At 42.2% G+C, this 25754-nt stretch overlaps 1 protein-coding gene across 1 annotated transcript; it reads right to left on the reverse strand.

Moving 5' to 3' along the window:
- Positions 1-21157: 21157 nt before the first annotated feature.
- LOC137796118 (hatching enzyme 1.2-like) lies at positions 21158-24205 on the reverse strand. The gene is made up of 8 exons (XM_068593812.1): positions 24055-24205; positions 23270-23292; positions 23111-23118; positions 22792-22968; positions 22405-22560; positions 22227-22270; positions 21400-22071; positions 21158-21258 (listed from the first exon to the last, which is right to left on the reverse strand). Exons 1-8 carry the CDS (start codon positions 24203-24205, stop codon positions 21158-21160), a joined length of 1332 nt encoding a protein of 443 aa, XP_068449913.1.
- Positions 24206-25754: the final 1549 nt, after the last annotated feature.

The raw sequence follows: 25754 nt of genomic DNA on the forward strand, positions 1-25754 counted from the left end.
TCCCTCTGCCGCGTCTCTCGCGCGTCGTTTGTTAGCCACGCGAGTCGCTAGCCGCGAGAAAGTTGACGCCAGAGGAGTCAGAGGTGTGCAGAGTGAGGCGCTCGGCTTCGAGTGACGTTTGTGTTCGCATTCGCGCAACACTTTGAAGAACCTTCTGGGTCTTCTGCGACGAGCTAAAGGTTCATCGACACGGCATCGTCTAGAAAAGCTCATCGGGATTGGTTTACAACAGGAGGCTAGTTGTTGCTAGCGGCTTGGTCAGATGTTTGTGAAGCCCATTGAGACCCGCTGACGCTCTGTCCCCCTTTGTCCACGCGTTTAGGAGATTATATCTTAATATGTACTTATTTCATTGCACTTTAAACCCCGGGAGCAGCAGAACCGCCGTCCCTTTTGACTACAAGAACCGCCGGTTAGGAACCACAAAGTCAACGTTCAGTCAGAATACCCGGAGCAGCTAGTTTATCAGTTTACCACCTGCCTCTGAAAAACAACATGGAACAAAAAGAGATCATTAAGAGAGTAAACCCGGCCTCCTGCGCTCCTCTCGGGGTCGCTTCCCTCCTCCCTGGCTGCTCCGCGCTGAACCGTCTCTCTGCAGTTAAGCAGCCCGGCCCTCTTTGGAAAGAGCCTCAATGATGCCAGCTCGCAGCGCCTCATTACACCGTCTGGCTCTTTGAAAGTAAATGAGCACACGCTTCATTGTGGAGGGTCGGGGTTCTTTCTTTTGGGGGACGAGGAAGTTCACCGAGAGCCCGACAAACACAATGTGGGAACGTCCAAGTGAGACGAGTCTTATGGGCAATACAGTGCAGGGAATGCGCGACGTAAGGCATTGCGTTTGGATGTTTTCTAAATACGTATTTGGTTACATCCCAATGGGGGAAGATTTATCCCGATGAGGATATTTTTTTGCAGCATGTGCACATTAGTGAGTCTGGGTTTGTGTTGAGAGCGGTGTCACACGGCACACAGCTGCAGAGCCTTTCATCCATCTGCTGTTCATGAAGAATTTAGTATTCAGTATTTTATTCAAGAGAACAGGAAACATATTGAAACAAGGTGAGAGGAGAGGAGGGTTGGGGGGTGAGGGAGGGGGGGGGAGCATTCACAACCTGACCAGTTCACTTTGCACCAGTACTCGATACTTTAAAATGGTCAATATTTTAAATAAAAGTCTGCAATGAGCTTTAAGAAACCTGGTGATTGATTGGAGAACAGCCTTTTGCAGAATATCGTCTCTCCCTTTCCTCCCTCCTCCCTCCTCCCTCCTCCTTCCTCCCTCCTCCCTCCTCCCTCCTCAGTCCCTTCATGATGCGGGTGACTCGTTGATCTCCAGTCGAGTTTGTCGCTGTTCGTCTCTACGTTTTCTTTCCCTTTCAACTTGTTTTTCATTTTGAATTCACTGGATTATTTCTCTCCTGGACGCGACGTCCTCGGAAAGCACTTCGTCTCCAGAAAGCTTTAAAAAAATAAATAATGATTCATCATTTTGTAAACACGCTGCAAAAAAATGTTTTTTTTTTCCTTTTTTCCCCGAACCAAACGTTCACATTAAGATTCCTGGTCTAAACACGTGATCAATAACCCGGCTCCATCACTGCGTGTGCACATCAACACGTCCATACATCAATATGAAATAAACAACAACAACAACAACACAATCAAAACAGTTTTATTGCGTATGAAAAAACAATGTTGCACAAAACAACACACATTCCTCCAGGTTGTAGAAGAGGACAAAGTTTAAGATGACGGTCGGGTTGAGTTCCCTAAAACTAAAATCAATCATGAATGAATGAATGAATGAATGAATGAATGAATGAATGCATCCTGCTGAAATGAGCTGCAGCTTGTTGGTGTAAAAGATCAACGTGTAGATGCTCAGTGTTCATGGACACGAGGGCAGAAACTCTCTGGGTAACATAAACACACTCAAGTGCTCACACACACACACACACACACACACACACACACACTTACACGCACACAATGCATACTTCAGAGGCTGCAGCGGCGGCTCAAGGTTGAACTCAGCGGAGAGAAAATAAACGCTCGTCTTCATCGTTGACAGACTTGCAGCAGATTGCAGAGTATCAGAGACGTCTCAGGTGTGTTGCAGGAGACGGAGGAAGGTGTTTAAATTACATCACAGCTTCCAACGGGATACATATATATATATATATATATATATATATATATATATATATATATATATATATACTGAAGACGATGAGCAAGTGTCTTAAACTTGCATTCTCTCTCCTGACCACCAGGGGGCGACTCCTCTGGTTGTATAGAAGTCGATGCTTCACGTGTTAAAGCTGCATTCTCTCTCCTGTATATCTATAAACATCGAGCAATGTTGCATAATGTCTGCAAAGGGCTTATTAAACATGAATGCAGTGGAGTTCACATATCCCTGGACTGACACACACACACACACACACACACACACACACACACACACACACACACACACACACCACTATCTCCAATGTGCACACAGTGGGAGCTATTTGAAGATGCAATTCGATTTAATTTACCGGGGGAGTTAAAAAAAACCTTGAGTTACCTTGATTTTCATCAGTCTTCAGCCCACTGAGATCTCACCTGGGAGCCATTTTGACCCGCTGAGCGCCCGAGAACCGGCCCGAGTGTTCAAGCCGATGCAGACGGCGATGTCTCACCGTCTCCTCTCTCACATTTCCACTCTGCGGTTCTCTCCTGACTCCGTGGAGTTGCTTCCTCGCCTCTTTCTTTGTCTCTTTTACTGCTCCTTTGAGTGCCTTCAACTTTCCAACAGCTTTATTTTCATTTGTTTCCAATCTCTCTCTTCCTTCCTCAGCATCTCTGACTCCTGGTTGATCTGTGGTGTGGACATATGCCTCTATCCAGGCGTCAACACTGTCTTTTAAAAAGTGGTCGAGCCTCCGGTTCTGCCTTTTACCATTTGGAAAAGATTTGAAAATCTTCCCGTGCCCATTTTAAGTCCCAGCATGCCCCATTCAGACCATCTTTTGGCATAAAATACGGAATTTTTCCTTTTTTTTGACTGAAACTCCTTCGTAACGGGACAAGACTTTGTTTTATTGTGATTTTTGTTGCAGATTCTGATTTTTTTAGGTCCAAATCTTTCCAAAAAGATGTCTTCTTGACCGCTTTAGGAGGCATTTATAGGGAATCTGGCTCATATCATGCTGGATGTTCATAGTTATTGATCAAAATATATTTTAAAAGTGATTGTTTTGCAGGTATACATTTTTTCCCAAGACTTTGCTTAAGAAATACATACAATAAACACAAGTATTGGAATTAATGTGGGGTTCCTACAACGACTGAAACGCAGGGAAAAGGAGGTCTGGAGACAAAATTGATTCTACAGTTTTCAACGGGTTAAACTTTAAAGGGATAGTTCGGTCATGGAAAAAAAATAAATGAAGATCGGGTAAATATATACTGCGAAAGCAAATTTCCAGTCAGAAATGACTTTGCCATCCTGGAAATCGTAGTCTAATCTCCCAGTCCATAAAATAATGAAATTGAAATATACATTTTAAAATGCTTCATTCATTACGTAAAGAAAATAGATAGAAAGTAATCCACACTTCAGATGACGTGAGGCTCATTTCTGGCGTTTCCTCCGCTGCTCAGGATCATAATCACTGACACACGCTAGAAATTGGACTGCAAATAATCCATTCTGTCGCCAGAGCTCTACGACACGAGACGTTAACATAATTCCTAAAAGAAGCAATTTTACAGAAGTTATCGCAAGTGAAGATGCGGTCAAAGATTTGCAGGAGCATGAATCTCATCCCTCTCACACAAATGAAACAACGACTGCGGTAATAAATCAAATTTGGCTCCATTAGATCGACACGGGGATGAAGAGAAACCCCGCTATTGGCTCTTTGTTCTGCGGCTCTGTTTCGTCTCTCAATGTGGAACGCGCCTCAGCAGTTTGGGAACCAAATACAGAGCAGAATTTGACAGTGAAGTGGTCACATGATCACTGAGCTCCAGGCTGTGAAGTCACGAAACGGCCAGAGTTTTTCAATATTTCAACACCCAGCATGCCCGAATCGGACAAGGTTTTGGCATAAAATAAGTCATTTTTACATTTTTTGAACCAAACGACTCAGTTCTTTTGACTGAAACTCCTTCCTCACATGCCACAGCTTTGTTTTATTGTGTTTTTTGTGATTCTTTCGGTCCTAATCTTTCCAAAAAAGCACCAAAAAGGGAACAAAGCCTCGTTAGCTTGCGTTAACGACGGACCTTTTTTGAAGCATGAATTAAATCTTTATATCGAGACATATATGTATATATATATATATATTTTACATTTGAAGCACTTTGACATTCACGTGCACACGTGTACACTATCTGGGAATCGCCTGCCTCTGCCAGCAGGAATAAATGAAAGGGAGGAAAAGGTCCCTGGCCCATTGCACCTCAGCGTCTCTGGTTCGATGGTGATTAATCATCGGCAGCCGTCCGACAGACAGATCAGAAATTTACATAATATCATCGCCGGCTTTTGTCTCCAAGAAGCTCTGCTGCCGGCCAGAGAGTGTGTGATACACTGAGAGAGAGAGAGAGAGAGAGAGAGAGAGAGAGAGAGAGAGAGAGAGAGAGAGAGAGAGAGAGAGAGAGCGGAATCGGGCCTCCGGAACTCTGGAGCTTTGGGATCTTTTGCCTCCGTAACTATGGCAACTTCACGAGGCTTTTTGATCTGTTTATTTTACTGTAAAGTCAGAAAACACCAAAAACCAGAATGACTTTCTGTTGTCTGCTGGGATTCATGTGTGTGTGTGTGTGTGTGTGTGTGTGTGTGTGTGTGTGTGTGTGTGTGTGTGTGTGTGTGTGTGGTTGTGTGTTGTTAGGGTAAGCCTGATGGTGGTGTGTGTGTGTGTTTGTGTGGTTGAGTCTGTGTGTGTGTGTGTGTGTGTGTGTGTGTGTGTGTTTGAGTCTGTGTGTGTGTGTGTGTGTGTGTGTGTGTGTTTGAGTCTGTGTGTGTGTGTGTGTGTGTGTGTGTGCATGTGTGGTTGAGTCTGTGTGTGTGTGTGTGTGTGTGTGTGTGTGTGTGTGTGTGTTTGAGTCTGTGTGTGTGTGTGTGTGTGTGTGTGTGTGTGTGTGTGCGTGTGTGTGTGTGTGTTTTGGGATGCTTGTGTTCCCTGAACCATCTATGAATATTATTGGCTGCATTTCAGCTCAGACCACCCGGAGCTGGGAGGTTTTTTTTGTTTTGTTGAGCTCGCTAGTCGTTTATCTTTTGGCTGCCGTCTCCATTCACCCCCCTCCTCCCTCACCCCTCCTCCCTTTCCCCACTCTGTTCTGACATCTGAACACATTTGTGTCTTTATTCAGGCTGAGCTGAAACACAATGCAGGTGTATGTGATCTATAATGCACGTAGCTGTACAGATGAAGGAGTGAGAGCATTTAATGAATCTTGTGAATGTGTTGACTCGCAGTAAAGTCCAGTTTTCATAGCAGCCGGATACTGTACACGCCATCTACACTCATTCCTGTGTTTAAAGATATGTTGTGCAATGTTTTATTGTTGCATGAATGTTGTCCAGAGATTAGCGGTTTATGAGTAAATATCATGGGCCGCATGTGAGAAGTGGACGGAGTCATCGTGACGTCTCTCGTTGGTTTGTTGACCAACGTTTTGAAGAGTTTGAGTTTGACACCTTGGCCGTCGCCATCTTGGATTACGGTTGTCGCCATCTTGGCTCTTCTGCAACCACTGAACGGAAAATGGCCAAGGTGGTAAGGAAGCGACCTGTCAATCACCTTATAGCCCCGCCCAAGCCCCCCCCCCCCCCCCCCCCGGTGGTCAGTAGAGAGAATGCAGCTTTAACACATGAAGCATAGACTTCTATACAACCAAAGGAGTTGCCCCTTGGTGTTCAGAAGAGATAATGCAGCTTTACCATACAAAGTATGGACTTCTATACAACCAGAGGAGTCACCCCTGGTGGAAAATGCAAGTTCAACTTGTTGAAAACTGTGAATCCTATATAGGGTCAATGACAGATATTGCTATAAAAACTGTATAATTCACTTCTTCTTTTACTCATAACCGGTAACAGTTAGACACACAACTCACATTATACTCTTTCATTAAAAAACAACAAATATTCAAATAGCCCTGGTGGTAGCAGAGATACACCTTTTTTAGTTTGGGTATGACATTTTCAAGCACAGGCCTAAAAATAGGTGTTTTCTCTTAAAGGGGCAGTGCGTGTTGAATTTAAGGGCCTCTTGCAGTACATGTGGAACAGAATATTTTGCCGCTGAGTCCGCCCCTTCTACAAGACTGACGAATCGTGAGTCGACAAGGGGCTCACACTATCGCATTTTTGCAAAAGTGTCCTTCGGGTAACATCAAAAAAACGCAAAGAGGCTCTCTGTCGAGGCAGTTTTGTTTGTCCGTTTAAGGCTTGTGTAGTAAAACATGGCTGTGCAACCTTTCCTAGATTAAGATAAAACACAGTTGTTACTTCCTGGTGTTTCAGACTGATGGCATCACCACAGTTTTGCCCTCGAGTTACCGCCGTCTATGAAAGAGTCTTCTGACCGGAGACTATTCAGTTGGTTGCAATCTGCAACCGCAGCACTAGAATCCTCTGCACTGTCCCTTTTAAAGCAGATCTTTTGGTCCTCTAGGGTCCCACATCCTGAGGAAAAGCCGTTAAAAGTTTAACGTTGTCACAGAAGACGTCAAGTGGCATCACCCAAAAAAACACTGAGCCGGTCTCCTTGACTACGGCATCGACAATGGGAAGCGATCCGGACTCAGCGGCCATCTGCTTCCCGCTTTAGAGGTCCCCTCTGCAACCCGGCTGGACCTCGACAGAATGTTAATCAGGGAGGAAGCAAATTGTCGCTCGTGAAACGGTCACAGATGGGAGCCACGAAATCAAGTGGAAGACCAGCTGATATAATGGGTCGGGATAATTACTCCTTTCCTCTTTTCTTTTTTTATCCCGGAGATCGAGCAACACGTTGGTGGAAATCACACTTTCTCTTGTGATACAACTTTTATTTTTTTCCCCCACTTCAGATTAGAGTCTCAGGCACTGGACGTATTGCGTTGCATTGAACCCTCATGAGAGGGAGTGTGTACTAACATGTCATCACCATGGCCCAAGTCATTTTGTCAGGTTGCACAAGTTGTCTTTAGACACAACAGGCATACTGTGAAACCCTTCAAATTATGTTATGATTACTGATTATGTTCCAGTGAGATTTTCATTGACAAAAATGCTAACTAAATTGCTAGCTTGAATGCTAGCTTCAAAAGGTCATCTTGAAAAGCTTGTTAAATGGCTTAAGTCACATTGTGTTTTGACTTAGGTCAAATAAAATGGCCTAAGTCACACTCTGGACATACTACTGGGGTAGAATCACATGACCTGTTCAACTGAGGATCCAGAGGTTGCCAGTATCACGAGGAGAAGATTTAGGCAAGAAAAAAATCATTTTTGTCAAAAGATGACTTTAGGCCATTATTTTAGAGAGGTGCCGATGTGAAAAACCAATTTCAAAGAGATAACAAATGACATTTAAATGGCTGCTCTTTTTGTTCTTATTTACTCGGTTTGAATTTGTGAACATCAGTGAGTACTAATGTACCCCCCCCCCCCCCCCCGCCTCCCTCCCAATCATCAGGGTGGACGCAGAGCTTCGGATGAAGGTCGTTCTCTCTCGACAAGATGAGTCTGGACCAAAAAATAATAATGGGGAATGAACCGAAGATACATACCAAAAACAAACAGTATTATTCAAACAGACCCAACAACAGAACTTCCTGTTCAGACTAGATAAGAGTGAGAGAGAGAGCGTCCCTCCCACGGGAGGATATGAATGATAAAGTGGATATAATTTGGAACAGAAGGGGAATGAATTGCACCTGCTGAATCATGAATGCAGATATAAAGCAAAAGTAAACAAAACAACATGCCAGGAGCTGCCTCGATAGATATGAGATAGTGGCTTCAACTTCAAACTCAATTTTTTTTCCTCCTCTCCCCAGACCGCCTCTCTCTCATCAGGCGCAATAAATCACAATTGATTTTTTATGCGTTAGATGATGGGAACTAATAAGGTCGGTGAGATGCCGATGGTACAATTCAAGTGCAGGTAAATATGAACCGTAGTCGCGTCCGCAGAGCTCCGTGTCGGGGAATGCTTGATTTGTAATAAGGCCGGCCCGGGTTATTATGGTATGGATTCAATTGTAGCAGATGTGTTTGCTTTCTGTGAACTCCACACACGCCAAATCCTCATGTTGTGTAACTGTAAAAAAAAACAAAAACAGTAACATTTAAACCTGGAAACATCCTTGATAAAAATACAATCCAGAAAGTGTAGTGAAAGTCCTGTAAATGTGTTATATTCATGTGTTCGTGACGTTCATTCACGCTGATTTTGAAATAATGAATATGCTTTTAAAAGAAAGAGGCTCAAAATATAAGCAGGCATACATATAGGCATCTATATAAATGTTTATTCTTTTAATCAAACCATTGTCTCTCATTCATTTGTGTCATTTAAGGTTTATTGTATGCTTTAAATACTGCATTTTATCACTTTTTCCTGTTTACACACAGATTTCACACAATGTTTGCTCATGGACATTTAGTTAAAAGTCATAAAAATGTGGTTTAAAGTCGTGGAAATTTGGTTTAAAGTCATGGAAATGTTGTTTAAAGTCATGAAAATGTATTTAAAAGTTGAGGAAATTTGGTTAAAAGTTGAGGAAATTTGGTTTAAAGTCATAGAAATTTGGTTAAAAGTCATGGAAATCCATTGGTCAGACTGTATATGAACTCTGTACTCCACATCTTTGTTTATTCATTCAATATCTACCTGTTGAACATCTTGTCATCTTTGAATAATTATGGCATGAAATAAATAAAAAAGCAGCAAAAAAAATAGATGCTCTGAATTTATTTAAACACAAAGAGTTGGGACGGAGTTTTAAACTCCAGCCTTTAACACGAGCCTGTGGAAGACTTTTGATTGGTTGCATTAATTAACATTGGCCCTCTCGCCAAGTGCGTCGACCAGCAATCGTGACGCCATATTTGATTCAGTGCCGTCCCGCGACCCGTAACCCCCGTCCGAGAGGCGCGCGATTCCGGCTAACGTCGTTAGCCGTGTGAACTGCACGCGGGACGCTTCAGGCAACAGATCTGCTAGATTAAGTGGTGGGAAAATATCCTCCGCATGAACGAACATAATAAATCACCAGCTATTGCTTCAATCCGCTGCGACAAATGACGAAGAAAGAAAAAAAAAAAGCGATCCACGCGCCGAGCGGGATGTTGCCCGGAGCCCTGCAATTAGCCGCAACGGGCCGCGCGCGTTTAGCAATGTATTCAAACTGCCTCTTTGCACCGTCGGCGGAGGAGCGTGGGTCTTGTTTACTTCACACTGATTGCTGGTGTCATGAAGCCGAGGCGGCCGCTGGCCCTGCAGGGAGAAGAGATGCTGTAAGAACATCTCAGTGGAGAGGAAAGCGTTGGGTTGGTGAGTCAGAGTCTGAGCGCAGCGAGCAATAATGATGCTATTAAAAATATGATTGAGAAGGCGGAGATATCAGACTTTAAGATGAGATAATCCTTTGATACTCCCACAGTAGGGACATTAAGATGGTTTATTGTGTTTATATGATTACCTATTGTATTTTTTATATATTTATATGTTATATGTATTATTAGTTGTAGTTATCAAACCACTGAAAAGAAAAATGTGGATACTATATTAATGTATTATACTTTATTTATATGTTGTATATATTAATTGTTTATCAAACCACTGGAAATGAACGTTTGAAAAAGATAAAATAATCCTTTCAAATCCCACAGCTGGGGAATTTATATTATATTTGTATGTCTTTATTGTTATCAATCAAACCGCTAAAAAGGAAATGTTTGACCTGAACTAAATAATGTGTATTTTTAACTCCACAGCAGCTGTTTCAAACAGCACTGAAGGCTCAGGTAGAAAATCCACAGCCCGGGACCGATTTACACGACATGAGTCCAACCGCAGGTGTGTTTGTGAGGACTTGCATGTCCTACATGATTATATGGTGTGTGTGTCTGTGTGTGTGTGTGTGTGTGTGTGTGTGTGTGTGTGTGTGTGTGTTTGTGTGTGTGTGTGTGTGTGTAGGCAGGAGGCCAACAAACATGTGACAGCTGCCAGTGTGCAGAATGTCAACTTTATTCAACCGAGCGTCTCTGAAAAGTCTCTCATCACGTGCATGTCACAAATTAACAAAGTATTTTTTTTGTGTTTTTTTTGTGGGTGCTGACATGCGTATTTGTTTCCGTGCTTACTAATGTAATGCTCTTAAGATAATAAAATGTAATTCCTAGATTTGTTCCACTGTGTGCTTCAATAGGAGAAAAGATTAAAAAACAACTCATTTAAATATTAAAAGGGAAACATGCCATTTAGTCTCTGATCTCTGTTCTGTTAATAAATGGCAGGAAGACGGATGAATTGTTCAGAAATCAGCATGTACGAGGGTCAGAAGTTATGTTATGATAGTTATATGTCCAAAAAAACTGTCAAATACGACACAACACGTGAGAATTTCAACTGATTTGTTGACTGACGCCCATTCAAGCTGATTTAACTCATTTTCACATGATTCCAATAATTGCCGACGGATTATTATTATTATATTTATTAATTTAATTATCATTATAAGCTGTGAAGATTTGTGAACATCAGTATAAGATACGATACCTTCTTAATAAGAATACAACTTTTTTTGGCAGCCATCAGGAGACAAATGTGTTTTCAGTTGGGAACTCGTCCTGCGAACACCAGCGGCGTTGGCGGCGTTGGCGGCGTTGGCGGGCGTTGGCGTTGGCGGCGGTGAAGTGTATTCTGGGATACGGGATTAAGTTCCAGTGTCAAAAGCATCGGCGAGAAGAAGCTCATCAGCATCTGGGAACATCAAACCAATTTAAGAAATCATCATCCGGGGAGATTTTCCGTGTGTTGACAGGGAAACGTTTTCTTCTGCCAAAAGCTTTAAATATGTGACAACAGATTATTGTTTCAGCAACAAAGCAGCCAAAGAGCACGCCTTGGAAATCATTTAATTATTTAGCCGCAACAGAAATAAACAGTGGAGATATACAGTAGGTGATTATTATTATTTCAGTATAATAGTAGTGTTGACCGAGATGTTCCAGCAATGTGATCAAGTCCAACGTTAACTGTATTGGTGCATCACGAGTTAACGAAGCGTGTTCTTGTGGATAATAATAATAATTTTCTCGAGAAGCGTGACATGTTGTGACATTTCAAGCTCATATCGGTGGATTATGTGTTATTAAAGTGAAGTTTAGTCTCATGAGAACGTCATTTCATTAGACACAGGGTTGCAAGATCCAGAGCGAAAGTGTCTGTGTTTTCTCTTTCAGTTAAGAGCAAAACATTTAAAAGTCATACATGATTTTTGCGAGAAAATACAGAATGTATTTGTCACATCTTGCGTACTTCAGTGACGGCACGTCATTTTGTTATTTTTACCCAACGCTGCCGATGCAGTTGAGTTGTTTGCTGTGAAGAAGGAAGTTTAATTTAAGAAAGAGAGACTTGACATGTGATGCTGGCTTGTTTATTTAAAATGCAAAACAATTTGAATACCATTCAAATGGTTGCATAAGGATATGTTGCATGGCGACATATGCAGATACGTGTGCCTCACAATGCCAGCACCTGCAGTTTAATTGGATGGAACAAAGAGGTCATGTGTGTGAGGCGCCCCGAGGCGCTGCCCAGTGAAACCAGTTCAACACCAACACGACTGTGTGTTGGCCCGCCCTTGTTGGCAGAGCCAACATAATGAAATGTTGTTTAGCGTGTAGAGGTTCGTGTCACGCATGCAGAAATCCACAACCGTTGAAAAAAGATCATGGTTGGTGTTGAAGAAGTATAGTAACAAGAACATAACTTAACAATTTAACAAAATTATATGACACTTTACCACGACTTGATCCAACAACGTAACAAGGCAATGTAACATGACAACAACTCAATGCAACAGCACAATGTTGCAATGTAACATAACAGCATAACATAACTTTGTCACGAAACAGTGTAAAGAAACAGACCAATGTTACCGTGTAACGCAACAGTGTAACACAACAGTGTGATGTAACAACGTAATGTAACAGTGTGTCGTCTCAAATGTTTAGCATACTTTAGCATGTTATGGTTGGATGTTTCTTTAAACTGAACATTGACATTGAAGCTTATATAGATGCCAAGACCATACAAGTGAAAATAGACATTGATATTAAATTAGCATCTCTTCCTCTCTGGCCCTCCACCCCTACGTAGAGACCACATCGCTTCAAGGTGTAAAGCGATGAGACATGGCGGCAAGAGCTAACCTCCAATGTGTGCTTGTTCTGCACAATCCTCCCATTATTAAAGAAAGGTGATCTGTTTTTTCTGCTTTAAATTGGGCAATAATTACACAAATCCGTCACATTAACATCAGAAGTGATCTACTGGAGGACCCAATTACTTGACTTCACTGAGCGATGGCTCCGACCCCGAGAGTCATTACAAGCAGCTCGCTTTCACGATGGGCCTTCAATCTGCTTTTCAAAGTACAGGACAACCCCACGGGGTCTGGCTTCACGTCAATACATTGACCCACACGAGCCTCGGGGAATCACAGAGGGAGCAGCCGCTCAGGTGTTTCTTTGAGACGTCAATAAACTCTCCGTGACCACGGCGTGTTGTGGAAAGCCGGGTGGAGAGCAGGCGGCAGTGTCGGTGTGACACCGTTAGACGTTCAATGTGATTTACAGTCCACACTGTGTGTGTGTGTGTGTGTGTGTGTGTGTGTGTGTAATCAATGAGCTGGCCCACTGCAGCACCGAGGTAAACAGAGATAAACCGTGACTCAACTTAAAGGAACGTCAAATTCCTTTAGCTAACGCCAAGTTCTTTTAGCTAACGCGTAGTTCCTTTAGCTAATGTCAAGTTCCTTTAGCTAACGCCAAGTTCCTTTAGCTAACGTCAAGTTCCTTTAGCTAACGCCTAGTTCCTTTAGCTAACGCCAAGTTCCTTTAGCTAATGTCAAGTTCCTTTAGCTAATGTCAAGTTCCTTTAGCTAACGCCAAGTTCTTTTAGCTAACGTCACTTGATTTATTCGTCTCTTTTCTCATCTGATAATGGCCGCCGAGGGGCTTCACTTGCAAAAGGTTAAAAAAAAAATGCCACTTAATTTATGGCATTCAAACTTTTTTTCAAAAACATGAGAAAACTGGGTTTTCAGATAACATTGAAGACTTGAAGAAAGGGGAAGGGTTTAACCGTGAGCCAAAATCATTGTTTGTACGCTTTTGTGCTAAAAGCACTTGTTACAAACACGAAGTGAGGGTAATGAAAACGTACATGCCAAGCCACCAACATGTCTTGCAATTTAAGCGATAGATTCTGCAGCGAATGTTTAGCTAAAGATGATAACGTTTGAAATAGAGTTATTATAATATGGTAGATTTTGTAGCAAGGTGCAAAGTAAGGGGCCTATCACATGGAGACGCGCTGCCAGTAACGTGGCTGCATCGTTGGATTTAAAAAGGTTTCCATTGTCCATCTTTTATCCCATCAAGCGCAATCAGATTATCTTACTCATCAAAGTCTTGCTTTTGACCACTTGCTGCTACCGTGCTGGACGTACGTCCGGCTGTAGTTTTTATACACGGGGGGATACAAAAGATGCTCGACTGGATGCAGAGTGTGTTTGAAGTCAGTTCCCAACACATATCATTAAGTCGGTCGTACTCCATTAAGCCCAGAGTGGAATAAAGCTGATGTGAGTGCTTTGATATTTTTTTTTCACTGTGGCTTTTCATATCCCCGCAGGGCTCAGATAGCTCTATTGTATTTCATGCTTTCAAAGTATATCCAGTTTATGAAGAACCATTCACACCCAAAGAGATACTTTAGCCTATCAAATGGTTCTAAACAGCTTTTTGAAGAGTCATTGGCAATTTATAGAGCTCATGGTTTATAGTTGATCAACAATCATAACTGTTTTCCAACAGTGAGGCAATCAATGAGATCTTATTGATTCACGTACACATTTCCAATCAAGGCTGGATATCCAGATGTGGATTCTAGAAAAACACCAGAGAACTTTGAGCCCACCGTGTGTTTCTGCAACTTCAAAAGCAAACACTGTGAAGGACTTTTTTCCCCTCAAAGATAGTTCAGCTTTCCGCTCTGAGAAGTCTTTAAAAAAGCCCAGAAAGGTCTTCATTGCATTGGTCTCTCCGTCATTGTGTGCTTGTTAGAAGAGTCAGGCCCGTGTCTCCCAGTGGTAATGATTTTCCTGCAACAGAGGAAGGATTTACTGGCTCGTCTATCCAATGAAAGCAGTCAACAAAAAGCAGCCGGCTGATCTCTTCATGTTGTGGCAATGAAGTCCAACCTCTATCGTTGATTCCTCTTTTCTGTCCTCCCTGTTCGTTTCATCTGTAATTCCCATCATTCTTAGCCCTCTATGTATCTGCATGGCTATTCTCTTCCTCTCTCACTCTTCTCTCTCTCTCTCTCTCTACATTTACTTTACACTGTCTGAATGAATAATGGAGCAATCTATCGCCATCCTGCTCTTTACAACATTAATTCCAGACTTCATATTGTTCCGAAACAAAGACCTTTGGTGACGAAGAAGTAGACTATTCGAGCAGTTATTCATGATCAGCAAATGGGACTAAATTATTAACACATATGTGGTTTTGCTAGTCACTGAATAAGGCTGGGTTATTTGATTATCATCTTCTATTAACCCCTCATTGCAGACAATGTGTATATAACATATATAAAGCATAGTCGTACATACTGTATAGCTATCTAGCTAGTATGTAAGTGTTCGGTCTGAATCACATCATCTGTTGTCCCTCTGCAATGCAAAGGCAATTAAATCCCATTCTCTATCAGAACATGTGCCTGAGTCATTCTCACTGGAGGTATTACTCATAAAAAAAGACTTGGCAAAACACAACAAAGAAACACACATTCTGCTCTGAATTTAATTAGAAATATAATTGGTAATCGGTGTATTAAATACTTGAAATAAGTGGAAAACACTCTTCCGGTTAGCTCTGGACCTAAATTGATGATGTTTTGTACTTGCAGGTTATTCGAACAAATGTAATTATTGCAAAATCCTGGTTGAAAAAAAAAAATCTTCAGGAAATGTCCTCCAACACTGCCAATGACACACTAAGACTGATCATTATCTGTAATAAGCAAACCCTCGGACAAGTATTGAAGTCTAGAAATTCAAGTCTTGCAGAGCGTGAATGCTTCAAATTGAAAATCTGTAGAAAAAAAAAAAAATTAAAAAAAGAAGAAAAAATGTAAAAAACAAACAAACATTTGTATAGATATGACTCACTACTATTCGTAATGAGTTTACAGGATGTGCACAGACAGTAATTAACCAGATAACGTGCTATTTAACTTCTGGAAATGACAGGTCAGAAAGTAAAGAGCTTACATTACGTGCTGTGCACAGGTGGAAACGCCCGTTCTGCTGAGTAATGCCAATGTTTGAGTGTTTTAAAACCTACATTGACCACCAGGGTGTGACTCATCTGGTTGTATAGAAGTCTACGATTCATGTGTTAAAGCTGCATTCTCTCTCCTGACCAACAGGCGGCGATTCCTTTGGTTGTCGAGAAGTCTATATAAATGACTCTACAACGTGATTGACATGTCATTTCCAGGGCCAGAACCATGGTCAGATTCTACACAAAATAAGACGCATTCATGCAGGTTTACCAGAAACTCCTTCAGCTCAAAGCAAATGTAACCTGGTATTGAGGAAACAGGGCTGCTACATTTACACTCAGGGTTGACAAAAGCCATCGTGTTCCCCAAATATGTCAAACAAAGGTGATCACGCCGAGCAGCAGACTGACTTGCAGTGTTTGGCTATACCATAGTCTTGGACGTATTGACCGTGACATCACCCATACATTTCCAAAAAGACTGTTTTAAGGCAACATTTTGACATTTTGAGAAATTTGCTTATCTGCTGTCTGATGGACAGCAAGCACATGAGAAATGATATTGCACAACATTTTGAACTGTTTCTTTAAAGCCTGACGTTCGTCATTTTAATCCGATCCTCGAGCCAGACATCCGAAGACTTGATTTATCTGCTTTGACAGTGAGCACACTGCTCCACTTATATTCCTGGACGTGTGAGTTCCTCCTGCTGTTCAGGAAGAGATGTCTTCCTGTGGTGTGTTGACAACAATAGGAGGCAACCTCCATTAGTCTTGAAAGTGAAGCTAATGCTGTAGCGTCTTAACGCTGCATTCTCTCTTCACTGACCACCATGGGAAGACTCCTCTGGTTGTATAGAAGTCTATGTTTCATGTGTTAAAGCTGCATTCTCTCTCCATTGACTACCATGGGGCGACTCCTCTGGTTGTATAAAAGTCCATGCTTCATGTGTTGAAGCTGCATTCTCTCTCCTGACCAGCAGGGGGTGACTCCTTCGGTTGTATAGAAGTCTATACTTTATATGTTAAAGCTGCATTCTCTCTCCTGACCACCAGGAGGCAACTCCTTCGGTTGTTTAGAAGTCTATGCTTCATATGTTAAAGCTGCATTCTCTCTACTGACCACCAGGGTGCGACTCAACATCTAAAGATCCATAAAAGTAAACGCATATTTGCCTTCACATCCACATGGAAGTGTTATCACATGAATTCATCGTTGCAGTGGTGTGTGTGTGTGCATATGTACACAGCTGTTGTGAACCAATCAGCTTGTAGTTTAAGTGGTGCATGGGGAGCTTTTATAGGGACGCGTTAAAGAGGGAGTTCAAGTCTTCTATCTCCTTAATAATTCATTCATTATGTATTACTCCTATTTAGTCCAATTGTTTTCATTTTTTTAAAAAGTTGATATGTTTTCCTGTAGGCTTCCAGTTTGCAGCACTCTAGTTTTATAATCAGAGCAGAACATCCACGCGCCCTCAGAGGGTAGGAATTCAAAAATGCCCGAAAACTAAATTGGAAGCACAGCTGTGTGGGTTGATACTTACTTTCTGTTGGATGTATCTCAACCGTTTCACTGAATGGGCCATGATGCCCTTCGCCCTCTGAAGTAACTCTGGAGCGGAGCCATCTTGGTTTAATGCAGAAAACATTTTGTTTCCATAACATCCGTAACATGTCTTCTATCAGACGAATAGAAATAAAACGTGGATAAATAAAAACTTTGTATTGTATTGATGTGATATCTATGAGGTCATGAGTTGACCCTCTTCACCTGTTGAGTCTTCACAATGTAACTTGTTCACAACGCATTCGTAACCTCAGTTATACTACGTTCATTGCTATAAACATGGTGAAAATGTATGTAAATGTATGGCTTTTGGTTGCGGATTCAGATTCCTTAGGTCCTAACCTTTCCAGAAAGGTGTGTTATTAGAATGTGTGATGTTGTTAAGGCCCTGAACCATGGAGTTGGGAAACCTCAGGGACCACTTGAGGAGGGATTTTTGGCAAATCTTGCTCAGAATCATGATGGATGTTATAAAAAATGTTTTTAAAGATAATAATAAAAAATTAAAAACAATTATCGGAAAAGAATTATACAAAATAACACAAGTATTTGAACTCATATGAACTCATACTCATACTTGAACAAGAGGAAAAGAGACGGGTGAAAGGAAAAAATAAATAAAAAAGACAATACACCCACAAAAAACTACTTTGTTAACTCGTGACGGACAATATACGGAAGGAACAATGTCCTATTGTAATTCTTAAACACACACACACACACACACGAATGGCCTTGCATCAGGCCGTCCACGGCGGTCCGGACGCTCCCCAGGGCGCTCTGCTTCTTATCTGCGCTCCCGGGCGTTCCTCTCGTTAGCCGGTTAGCAGATACGCGACAGCTGGCGGGCGCGCGAAGGCGCTCACGGGGGGAGACGGGAGATAAGCGGCGAAATAGAGACGAGCCAGAGCGCGGCCCCGTGTACAGAGGCCCCCGAGGGTCAGTCTGCGCGGGCCGTTATCTCCTGATGGGGTGAGCTGCAGGAACGTGAGCACCTTTCAATGATCCCCGCTAGCTCCGAGCCCGGAAACCACTCATCGGTACGGAGGATGTAAGTAGTACCGTCTGCCTCTGTAATGTAGTGGAGCAGGAAAAAATACATATATATATATATATATATATATATATATATATATACATATTAGTACAGTAGTTGACTTTATGACTTGTATTCATAGTACATGAATACATAAAACTGATTCTACATGGGTACTACAAACTGATACTTATGTACTTTTATGACTGACACTTTAACTCCATGAAGATGATAATACTTGTGTATTTTTACTACTGATTCTCTAAAACTGCACTTTTACTCCACGAAACTGATACTTATGTACTTTTACTACTGACACTTTAACTATATGAAATTGGTTGTACTTTATTTCTGCTACATTAACTCCATGAATCTGATAATACTTGTGTACTCTAACTACATGAAACTGATCATACTAGTGTACTTTTACTACCTGAAACTGATTATACTTGTATTCTTTTACTACATGAAACTGATTGTACTTGTGTACTCTAAATACATGAAACTGATTATACTTGTGTATTTTTACTACATGGAACTGACACTACTGACACTTCAACTACATGAATCTGATAATACTTGTGTACTTTTACTACTAATTCTAACCATAAACTATACATCTAAACTCTGGTCTTCATGCAGTTAATGGTGATTAAGACCTATAATAATTTTATAATAACTGTGAGTAAAACATGAGTAAACACTTCATTCATCATTTATAAAGCTTTGTTCCAACATCATACACTTGTCACTTTCACATAATCACTTCACATTTTACTTGTTTTGTACTTTTTATACAAATTGTAAAATGTGTTCAGTGTCATGAGGAAGTTGCCGGTTGCCAGGTTTGTGTGACTTTAACTCTTATGTGGTGTTCAGGTCTGTGGGATTAATTATTTGTTCAAACTCAGGCTTATTGGCTCCTTTTCTGTGAAGAGCATCTATCAGACGGCTCCCATAGGAGGATGAAAAGGTGGTGTTTCAGACTAAAAAGGCCTCGGATTGGCATAGACACAGCCAGAAAAATAGAAAGAAAGTTAATCTGCCAATATTTTATGATTATTTGAGGACACAAAAGCATAACTTTGCTTGATTTAGTGTGTATTACTGTGGTATGTGGATGTCTTTAACACTATTATGTATATAAAGTAAAGGCTCATCATAGCCTAAACTTCTGTACTAAATAAATAACCACAATAGTTTTACTTCACTTAATCAACGTCAAACTTTGCAGAGAGACTGTTAACATACCGTGCTTTATTAAGGTAGAAACAAAAGCTTGCATATTTATCATTTAACAGCGGGAATTCCTCCTGAAAGTCTTTTTTTTCTTCTTTTTTTGATGCGCTCTATCATCAACCAATAAACCAGTAACACATATACTGCTATATACACCTCTAACGGTATATCAGACCTTTTGAAATGATTCAAATAGCCCTTGTGGTTGAGGACATAACCCACCTTTAGGATGGGGATGAAAACTTTCGCAGTTGTCGCGACATCTGGTGTAGAAACTTTTGCCCAACGACAGACACCCGGTAGTATAAACTCATAAGTTATTAGCTAACGGTCCAATAAAAGAGGGTTCTGTGGAAAAACTATGACATGTTCTATCTTATTGCCATATAACAGAACATGGCTGAGGGTGTGGTTAAAGCAGTAAGTGGCTTTCTGTATTCTCTGACAGAAGTCAATCTAATCTAATAATGAGATAAACATAGTACTAAGTTAGTAAGTAACTAACATTATCAGACATCAGTTTGAAGGACTAACTTGATAAGAACTCTGAAAGTTCAGATAGGAATTCAAAATACGGACATACAACAAAGATCATTGGCTGTTTTATTTTCCAGGTGGGATAAAAAGAAAAAGACGAAAAACAAGGCTTTGAAATGAGTTGCAGTTTAATTTAGTTTGAGAGAAGCTTTTGATTAAATTCATTTAAGTGGTGAGACGCAACACTAATCAATTTGGTGCATTATTGTAAATCAGCAAAACATCTTGTCCAGGATCTTCTCATTGATGGTAGCTTCACTGACCGTTGCCCTGGCAGTACGTATAACTCCACCGACGGTCACTGTCAACGAGAAACAATGAAGTTTTAAGAGCATTACCACACTGGTTATTCTATTGATATTAAGAATAAAAGGTCAAAAGCTTTGGCATCTGAGAGTCGCTGTAAGTGGGATGTGGATGTGATAAACTGTTACTAATGATCTTACCGACTGCTTCTATCAAAGGAGCTTGCCACTCCAGTCAGGAAGTGGTCGCTGGCAACCGTCCAGCTGAAGTATTCCTCATAGAAGTTGACGTTTGTTACTGTTTGGCAGTTGGATGTGGTGAAACCAGGAGATCTGCAGCACTGAAAGCGCCATCTGAAATTGAAGAAGTATAATGAATGTCGTCTACTGCCATACAATGGATACAGAAAGTGGTGGACGGTTTGCAAAGCAACATTTTCCAGCGTCACTCCATGCAGGGAAAAAAACCTCTAACTTGTGGATGCTTTGTCCGACGGTCGCAGAGGTTCACGGCTGCGTGAGCCGGTAAACCCGACATGCGCAAAAAGGTGCAAGGACATGGCTGCTTGCAGCTTCAATTACCGTGTTGTTTCTTCAAAACGATCTGATTGATTTTCTTTTTTTTTTATTAAGGCAAAGACAAATGACTCACTTCCTGTCCCGGCGCCGCGTGTTGTAACCACTGAAGACGCCTGCGATTACTTCATTCTCTCCACATTTGAAGTTTATAGGTTTCCATGTTTTGGTCGCAGGCTTCGACCACTTGCATGCTCTTTGTGACTTGAAAGCCTTGCACGAAAACGCCCAAAGTCGATCTTTAGCAGTGTTATTGTAGAGACTATGGTGGAAAGAAATCAGCACGTTAGAAACCTTAACATTCTACAAAATAAAACTAAAGGTATAGATTAACATGTTGAGGAATAATGTGTAAACCTTAACTGGATTTGTACTGCCTACCTTGTAACACCAGAGACAGCTTGGCTGTTAGGACAACTGTGTCTGAACGTGCTCTCCAACGTATTGTCCCAGTCCTTGTTTGCATGGAGGTAATCCGCTGTAAGAGAAAGGTAAGTTTACTGGGTGAGTTACAGCAAAGATGTGAACAGGAAATGGTCTAACAGACTGGAAAAGTTACATTTAACTAGCATGGTTAAGGTATTCCCTATTGATCCAACTGTTTTATTTGTGTACTTACTGCAGACATAGAGCTTGTTGATCTTCAGAATGTCATTCTCTGACATGCCGTCCCTCTGGCCTATTTGTGCGGAGGAGTCGAGGGGAACGATGGTATCTAATGAATTATTTGAGAAGGCTTTTGGTCCGTAATGCATTACAGACCCGTAGTCGTATGGAACATCAAGGTTGTTTGTTTCCCTTAGGGCAAAGTTTCCTTCTCTTCCTTCCTGGATGTTTTCAAACCTGATCTTGACGAAAGCGTCCCTGTCATTTCTATTTTGCTCGTGCCAGAAGCCAAGTGCGTGAATGAGCTCATGCTGAATGATGCCCTTTTGAATGCATCCTGCACCCAGAGATAGTTCCTGGCCCGCTCCAATTCGCCCAAGAAATGACCAACACCCGGTTTGTTTCACGATGCTGATGTAGTCGGTCTGGTCGGTACGAGTAACAAACCGGATGCAGGTGCTCATGTGGAAGGCACTGATTGCATTCTCAATCTGGGTCTTTTCAGAGCTGCTAAAGGAATCACTCACGACATATGGCACTTGAACCGTCTTCAGCAACTTTGGCCAATTGCAGTTTTCACAGATTCTGGCATTCCTTGTATTTCCGAATCTAACATCTCCTTCGTTTACAAACTCTTGTATGTCTTTGTTTACTGTCAGGATTTGTGAGCTGACTGTCTCGGTATCTATAAAGACGATAAAATAGGTTTAGTCAGATTAAATTGATCTGAGGAACAATGTTAATTGGTCTAATGAACAAATAGACACGTTTTCAAATATATGTGAAAACGTGTGTCATATATGGCAGTCTCAGGCAATGAAGTACAATTAAAATAATTACCATCTATTTTTCCTTTGCAGAAATTGAAACTCCAGCGATGATCTCTATCAATAAAAAAGCAACGTCATGATAAAGTTAAAGTTATTGTCACTAATTTCATCAATATAGGATCAATATGCCTGGCAGCAGTGGAACTAAACACAATATAAATGTTGACTTCTGGTGTCAGTATATTTACCCGTTGTTAGTACTCTTGAGCTGGGTCTTGACTCCCGTGAGGAAGTGGCCTGCAGGAAGTTGCCAGTTGAAGTCTTCGCTCCAGTAGTTGACCGTTGGAGTTTTACGACATTCAAATGTGAGAAAGTTTGGAGCAGAGCAGCAGAGGAATTTCCAACTGAAACAAGATCAAATCAAGCAAACCATCATACCTTATTAATTATGCCTTTAAGTTTAACATTTAATCAAGTAGTGAAACATGTCTATGATGTGACTCTAAAGAGCATGGAAAATTTAAAGAAGTAAAGATCCCAGTTTTAATAAAGTTTAACTGGGGTTTTATTTAATATAAAATCCTCCTTTAATTTGCCATTAAATAGTTAACACATAGTTTCAACAAACTACCAACCTTCTGCCTCCTTCTGAGTTGTTGTAATTGCTGTAGACGCCAGCAACCACATGATTGACCGGGCAATGGTAGCTGAATTCTTTCTCCTGGGGACTGGACCAGGAGCAGTCTGAGGTGGTGCCGAAAGACTTGCACTCAATCTTCCATTGGCGATCTTGGTCATTGGCACTGTAGGAGCTTTAACATGAATCAAAAGTGATTTCATGGAAAGATCGGTAGAAACAGTTAAATACAAGATGTATGACAGCAATAATACATTTATTTATAACGTTTTATTTAGACATTTCTCAAAAGTTTTCATATTCATGTGCAAGTTTACCTGTTAATCTGAGACACAACGTGTTTGTCAGGACAAGGATGATTCAAAATGCCTTTCAAGCTGTTGTCATAGTCCTCTGCTCTGATTCCAGCTGCAAACAACATGTGGTTCCATGATTAATAATCAACATCATCAAAACTAGACTCAGTCTATACTTACAAATAAGACATCAATGATCTTACCTGTCAGGAGGACAGAAACCACGATGAAGGTCCACATTGTGACTGATGTGTCGGTGTCTCACCTGTGAGGAGACTGACTTCACTGACTGCAGGTGCTGCAATTTATATGCTTGTGTTGTTACAGCAGTTGATCGGTTCTCGTGACAAAGCCACGTGCTATTTTTCAGTCCTCTATAAACCTATGATTAATCTAACAACTTAATTACAGTAGGAAAAGACTTGGGCTCTAGAATCTTGAATTGCTCCTCACTCAAGGTGTGCCAAAACTATGCACCGGGTGTGGACCTGAAGTTTGACATTTATAATTTGTGTTTTCGATGCCAGATGTCATGCTCAATTGTGGTTTGATTATTCTTATTATTAATTAATTATTATGATTATTACTAATTATTCATTCAATTCTGACGTCTCGGCTCAAACTGGTTTTGTGCAGAGTTAGAAAAACAAGATAAGTACAGCTGAGATAAACTCACGCAACACGCTACTAAACTGCTGGTTAGAAAGTAAAAAGGATGGATGGATGGATGTCAATGAGGTGACATCCAATGCCCTAGCTAGGCTATGATTGATCTGTGCATAAAAAAGAGACATTGACGAGCTTATCAACAAAAGGCAAGCGATGTAGATAAATAGCCAGCTAGCTAAACCCAAACGCTGCTTATTGTATCCTAAGTTTATTCTTTAATCAATCCATCCATTTTTCATCCGCTTATCTGGGGTCGGGTAGCGGTGGCAGCAAGTCGACCCAGGCTTTCCTCTCACCCGCAACATTTTCCACGCCTCGGGGATCCCGAGGTGTTCCCAGGTCAGCTGGGAGATATAATCCCTCCAACGTGTCCTGGGTCTTTCCCAGGGCCTCCTGCCAGTTGGACGTGCCCTGTAAAGCCTCCAGTGGGACACATCCAGGAGGCATCCTGATAAGATACCCGAACCACGTCAGCTGACCGCTTTTGACATGAAGGGGCAGCGGCTAAACTCCAAGCTCCCCCCTGATGTCCGAGCTCCTTACCCTATCTCTAAGGCTGAGCCCGGCCACCCTACTGAGGAAACTCATGTTGGCCGCTTGCGGCCGAGACCTCGTTCTTTCGGACACAACCCAGTGACCATACGTGAGGTTTCGAATGTAAATGGAAGTCTTCACCAAGACTGTTTGGTGCAGCGCCTGTTTTTACTGCTGCAGCCACACGGATCCGCCGGTTGATCTCTGAGTGCATCTTACCCTCACTCGTGAACAAGAACGTGAAACTCCTTTACTTGCGGTAGGCCCTCTGTCCCTACCTAAAGGGAGCAATCCACCGCTTTACGGCAGACCACCATGGCCTCAGATTTGGAGGTGCTGACTTTCAAGCCCGCTGCTTCACACTCGGCTACAAAGTCAATGCTGTCGGTCACGATCCAAGGAGGCCAACAGGACCACATCATCTGCAAAACAGCAGAGAGGCTATCCCGAGACACCCGAACCTGATGTTTCCCGCCTCCCCGGCTGCGGCAAATATCCTATCCAAGAATTTCAAGAACAGGACCGGTGATGAAGTGCAGCCCTGGTGGAAGCCCTAGCAAACTCCCAGGACCCCCTCCAGTAGTCTTGCGAGGGTGAAGAGCTGGTCCGCCTGTTTTTACTGCTGCAGCCACACGGATCTACCGGTTGATCTCTGAGTGCATCTTACCCTCACTCATGAACAAGAACGTGAAACTCCTTTACTTGCGGTAGGCCCTCTGTCCCCACCTAAAGGGAGCAATCCACCGCTTTACGGCAGACCACCATGGCCTCAGATTTGGAGGTGCTGACTTTCAACCCCGCTGCTTCACACTCGGCTACAAAGTGAATGCTGTCGGTCACGGTCCAAGGAGGCCAACAGGACCACATCATCTGCAAAACGGCAGAGAGGCTATCCCGAGACACCCGAACCTGATGTTTCCCGCCTCCCCGGCTGGGCCTACATATCCTATCCAAGAATTTCAAGAACAGGACCGGTGATGAAGTGCAGCCCTGGCGGAAGCCCTAGCAAACTCCCAGGACCCCCTCCAGTAGTCTTGCGAGGGTGAAGAGCTGGTCCGCCTGTTTTACTGCTGCAGCCACACGGATCCGCCGGTTGATCTCTGAGTGCATCTTACCCTCACTCATGAACAAGAACGTGAAACTCCTTTACTTGCGGTAGGCCCTCTGTCCCCACCTAAAGGGAGCAATCCACCGCTTTACGGCAGACCACCATGGCCTCAGATTTGGAGGTGCTGACTTTCAAGCCAGCTGCTTCACACTCGGCTACAAAGTGAATGCTGTCGGTCACGGTCCAAGGAGGCCAATGGGACCACATCATCTGCAAAACAGCAGAGACGCTATCCCAAGACCCCCGAACCTGATGTTTCCCGCCTCCCTGGCTGTGCCTACATATCCTATCTAAGAAAGTCAAGAACAGGACCGGTGATGAAGTGCAGCCCTGGTGGAAGCCCGAGCAAACTCC

Source organism: Clinocottus analis, unplaced genomic scaffold, assembly GCF_023055335.1.
Source record: "Clinocottus analis isolate CAN_PGR_092001 unplaced genomic scaffold, fCliAna1.0.p SCAF_3, whole genome shotgun sequence".
Lineage (NCBI taxonomy): Eukaryota > Metazoa > Chordata > Actinopteri > Perciformes > Cottidae > Clinocottus > Clinocottus analis.